The sequence below is a fragment of the Magnolia sinica genome, chromosome 4, assembly GCF_029962835.1.
Source record: "Magnolia sinica isolate HGM2019 chromosome 4, MsV1, whole genome shotgun sequence".
Lineage (NCBI taxonomy): Eukaryota > Viridiplantae > Streptophyta > Magnoliopsida > Magnoliales > Magnoliaceae > Magnolia > Magnolia sinica.
The window spans coordinates 1495850-1501307 of NC_080576.1; the positions used below are offsets into that span (position 1 = coordinate 1495850).

Below are 5458 nucleotides of genomic sequence, written 5' to 3' on the forward strand. Positions count from 1 at the left end.
TATAGATATTTCTAGGCATTTTTACGTATTTGAGTGGATTTGCTAGATACGTTGAACGAGCTCATATTGGAATGAAAATCTGCTCTCGAGAACATCTTCGATTTTGTCTCGATCAGTTTGATTTTCAGTTATAATATCATCGGATCGATTCTTTCAGAATATTTCTGTGTTGAGGCCGAAGCCGGTATCTGAGGTTGAAGTCGGTATCTTAATTAGGTCGACCTCAGCTAGACAACCTAGCCGAGATAACTAGGTTGATTGATAAATTTTATTACCGAACTTGATTAATCGGTTCGACGTAGCTAATGGGTTCTTTTCCCAAATCGACTTCTCTGGTGGTATACATATCGGTAGCTCGAGAATATTGATCAGCTGGTCTATGCCACGTGTCTCATGTGGATTATTAGTTTGATTTTTCTTATAACAGCTTGCACTGTCAGCATGTAACCTGCCGTGTCTTCTCGTCCCAGCGTGCCCTACTCACTAGTAGAACTCATGTACATGAGAAATGATACATTTCTAGCTTAGATGCGGTTGCATTCGGACGACTAGGGATAAAGTAATGTAGGCCCATCTGGACATGTCCACATATGCCCAGGCATTCAAGCACTGTGCCGAAAGATTACGTCAATCTACTCAACAGGTAACCCGATGTGTTCCCTTGTGTACAATGATTTACTGTTTGTGCTTTCTTTAGCCTCCCAATGCTTCCCTACAATGCTACTCATCTGATGAGTGGGCCAACTTGATTTGGGACAGATAATCTATTAATGCCTCACTATCTTGTACTAAAAATGTGGTATGAGTATGATGATCACAACCGTTCATCCTGAGGCTCTACCATTGATTACACACAAGCCAAAATGTTGTCTTGATCAGACGATTCGAGCCATGTAAATTGAACTTTTTTCTTTCTTTGCTAATACTATTCATTGGAGCTCATCTGCATGCCATTGGATCTACGCTCAGGATACTCCAAACAATGTGGTTTTCACCCCCATTGGAAACCCTTCATTTTTGACCTATTGAATAAACGGACCTGATCTGATTCAAGTATGCTACGCGTAATATCAAAAACATCGATGCATGGTTGATCCCGTGCATCGGAGGCCATTGGATGCAACCCCATAATCGGTTACAGGATCAACCGTTACAGCAGGGTCTTAACAAAACAGACGTTGTTCCGAGGGTTAGGTCGGGTGGCAGTTCCTGACTCAGCTGGTTGACTCACCAAACGGGTCATCACGAACTCAGTAGACTCGGAACCATCTCTGCAGATATTTATTAGAACAGTTAACCAATCTGGGTTAGAATTTCAACCCGAGATCAGAACTCAGGTTAGATCGTGTGGTTTAGATCCGATGCTAGCCATTCTCTTACCCAAACCCATCATCCACAATCAAAACACATCATCTCTCTTATTCTCTCTCATCTGCCAATGTTCTTCACCATCCGACCGTTTGCAGCCATGGAAACATAGATCCACCCACCAGAACCCTAACCCTAAGAAACCCATCAGCTCCCCAAAACGAAACCCTAACCCTAAATGTTCCTGCAAACTCCTCCTCCAACACAACCACCACCATGGAGCTGACATCCAAACCCTCAGAAACGGAGACACCCTCACCGCTCTCCAGGCCCAAGCCCTTATCTTTCACCAACGGCGCACTCAAGCGCCACCACCCCCCTCCCGCCAGAACCCAATACAGGGAGTGCCTGAAGAACCACGCGGCGGCCCTCGGCGGCCACGCCCTAGATGGCTGCTGCGAATTCATGCCCTCACCTCTCTCCTCCCCCTCCGACCCCACCTCGCTAAAATGCGCCGCGTGCGGCTGCCACCGCAACTTCCACCGCCGCGACGACGAAGATGACAACGACGACGACACGGCCTACCACGCCCACATTCCCCCATCGATCCAATTCCCCCCGAAACGCCCGAATTCCCATTCTCCACCTCCATACCTGTCTTCTGCACCGCAGATGCTGCTCGCACTGAGCACTGGGTTGTCGTGCGGGCCTAGCGATGCTGCCAATGCCCAAGTGACGACACCCGGCACGAACCGATCATCGTCGTCGATGGGACGGAAGCGGTTCCGAACGAAATTCAGCAAGGAGCAGAAGGAGAAGATGCAAGCCTTCTCGGAGAAGTTGGGGTGGAGAATGCAGAAGCAGGACGAAGAATCTGTGGAGGAATTCTGCAAAGAGATTGGAGTTGGAAAAGGTGTTTTCAAGGTTTGGATGCACAACAACAAGAACACTTTTGTTAAGAGAGATATTAGCAGTAATAGGGATATTAATACTAGTATTATTAGTAATAATAATGTTGACCCAGCTGATAATAACAGTATTAGAAGCAATGCCCATCCCACGATCAACGGCTCTTCTTCTTCTTCTTAAAAAAAAAAAAAAAAAGAACAAGAGAGAAGAAGAAGAGTTTTATGGGTTTTTTTTTTAATTTTAATATTCTCTTTTTCTTATCTTATCTTTTCTTCCTTTCTTTCTTTTAGTGAAGTGAAAGAAGAGAAGGAATGGGGAATTTTTGTTTTGCTTTGTGGCATTCATCAGCGCCTTTTTTTTTTTTTTTTTTTTTTTTTTTTGTGTTGTAGGTGTTCTTGGATTATTTTTTTCTTCGATTTTTTATTTTCTCATTTTTTTTTTTTTTGGTGGTGTTTGGATGGACAATCACATGTATTTTAACGTTTAACCATAATCACATGTATTAACGTTTAACCACATGTTTAGTAACAGAGATTAGAGAAAATGTAACTAAAAACTGCTAAGAGATGTTATTATGTGACGCCCGATGCTGTAGTCCGCGGATTACTGAAATGAGTTCGTAGTCCGCTAGTTGGGGCATGCGTATTAGCAATCGGAACGGTTCAGTATGTTGTAATCACGATGGATTGGGTATCTTGAAAGTAAGACTTGCCATGACTGATCATGGCTGTTTGATCCATGGACAGATAAAAACCTTAGAGCAGTTGGTGCTGTACATTCAAGTTCCTTTTTCGAATGGTGAGGATGATTTTGATAGAACGGCCCCTGACTTATCTATTGTGGACCCCACTTCGTAAAGTAGGTTCTCGAAATGATCCACATGGCCCAGTTGGGGACTATGATTCCACTTTATAGTAGTCCGTTGAGTACCGGCCTTTTACTCATGTTCTTCTTTCACTTTCTTCCTGTGTTGTTTTGCTTTGGGTGAAAGATCCGTTTGTTTGTTTATTTTTGAAGGTTTGCTTAGCCCCGCACGCCTTATCTCGCATCGTCATCTTTAACACGTGTCAATATGTTCACGTACGTTGGACATCTAAACGTGCGTGTAGTGTCACCTAACGGCGAGGATGACGGGGCCCAAAAATATCAGTTCACACGTGTGTTGAGTGGGGACGGTCAGACTGTTATTCTTTCCTACTTGAACGGTACATTTTGATGAGCGGACGGTGCAGCTTGATTTTTGGCTTTTTATCAACAGTACAGTGGGCCACGTCATGAAATGCTAACGATGTCTCGTGGGCTTACAAAAACCTATCCTCTTCGTTTTTTACTTTTTGGGAAGAAGTTGATATCCAGACAATCTGGACGGACGCGGTTTGGCTAGTGATCCCGGTGTCAAAGCTATGCGAGCCCCACCATGATGTATGTGTTTTATCCACGCCGTTCATCCATTTTCCCATGTCATTTTAGGGCAAACCCCAAAAAAGAGGCGGATCCAAAGCAAGGGTGGACCTGACCACAAGAAACAGTGGAGATTGAACGCTCACAGAAGTTTTGGGTTAAGCTGATATTTGTGTTTTCCCTTCATCCAGGTCTACTTGACCTTATCAACGGGACCAAAGTAGTCCACCTGTGATTTGGATCTGCCCTCATTTCTGGGATCCTCTCCTAAAATAAGATGGAAAGATGAATAAAGACGGAAAGATGGATGGAGAGCATGGATAAAATACATTCATCATGGTGGGGCTCACAGAGCTGACATCAGCTAGTTGGCTGGCGTTGGGGTCACTAGCCAAACCTCGTCCAATCTCCACCACCCAAATTGGGTCCCACCATCGGTAGAACACAGCCCTGAAATCCCACCGTTCAGACGATCCTATGATTCAACTGGTGACTATAAAATTGAGGGTTAAAAGGAAATTAACCAAAGGTACAAATTTAACAGGTGAAAAATTGGATGGTCAAAGTTGTCGAATCATTATGTTCGTTTACATAATGGGTCCTGCAAATTTCGAACACGAAAACAGCCAATATTCGCGCGTATGATAATAGATGGACTGTTAGGTCCAGCTGGCTGGACTTGACCAAAGGGCCCCCTCTTTTCTATTTTCTTTTTAATCCGTTTCCTTGGAAAAAAAAAAAAACAAAAAGAGTCCCCCCTCGTGAAAATATAGAAAAATAAAAATGTTATTAAAATTTTGTTATACGGTGACTATTTTTTTCTCTTTTTTTTTGGTTATTTGGAGACTGGCATTCGACCGAGGCACTCAGATACTGCACACGTGGTAGATATTAGCTCCCAAGTGCTTGTCGTGGATCCAATCTTTGCCGAGTGCCTGCACCATAACCAGCAGATTGGTTTAATCACCACCTTTTACCGTGGCGTGAAGACTTTGTGGGGCCCACCGTGATGTACGTATGTTATCATCGCTGTTAATCTATTTTTTCAACTCATATTAAGGTCTAAGACCAAACTTGAAGTATATACAAAGCTCAAAGCGACCGCACCATTAGAAACAGTGGAGTTTTGAGTGGCTAATGTTGAAAACTTCCGTTTTGATTCAAGCTGCCATTTGTGTTCTCCCTTCGACTGGGTATCCGTGGCCTTACGAACATGGTCAATGATAAATAAACATCACTGTGGCCTCGGAAGGTTTCAATGGTAGACGTCATTATCTCCACCGTTTTCTGTGGTGTGGTCCACTTGACTTTGAATATTTTTCAATTTTGGGCTTGTGCCGCAAAATGAGCTGAAATAAATAGATGAACGGCGTGGATAAAGCATATGCATCATGGTGAATCCCACAGAGTCTTCACACCACTGCAGGGTAAAGGGAGGCGAGCGCCTCACCAAACAATCCGCGTTTATCGTAGTTAGGCCATCATTCGTTGACAGATGTTTATTGAAACAGGGATACTGGACGCTTTTCGGTTTAACCATCCAATAAATGGCCACCGATCCATCAGACAGATAATCAAGTCAGCTTTAATATTTGGTTGGTGGTACATCGAATCAGGAAACCATAATTTGAACAGTTTAATTTGAATTAATTGTACACCACACATGTATTTTCTAGGTGCCTGTGTATCATCCATCACAATTTGGTAGAGTATCCAAGTTACCTCTTTTTTAATTTTATTTTCGGGAATTGACATAGGCAGTCAGCAGCTACCTTTGTTGATTTTGGAAATTGAACACTTACTGCACCTTGATTGATTTTGGAAATTGTATTTGTACACT

The 5458-nt window shown here is 43.3% G+C and overlaps 1 protein-coding gene across 1 annotated transcript; it reads left to right on the top strand.

Annotated features, from left to right (window-relative positions):
* Positions 1-1378: 1378 nt before the first annotated feature.
* Positions 1379-2561, top strand: LOC131242099 (zinc-finger homeodomain protein 10-like). Its single transcript, XM_058240501.1, has one exon. It carries the CDS (start codon positions 1585-1587, stop codon positions 2395-2397), a length of 813 nt encoding a protein of 270 aa, XP_058096484.1. The 5' UTR covers positions 1379-1584; the 3' UTR covers positions 2398-2561.
* Positions 2562-5458: the final 2897 nt, after the last annotated feature.

Coding starts and splice junctions, on each gene's coding strand:
- LOC131242099 (XM_058240501.1), top strand. CDS start 1,585: ATGGAGCTGACATCCAAACCCTCAGAAACGGAGACACCCTCACCGCTC.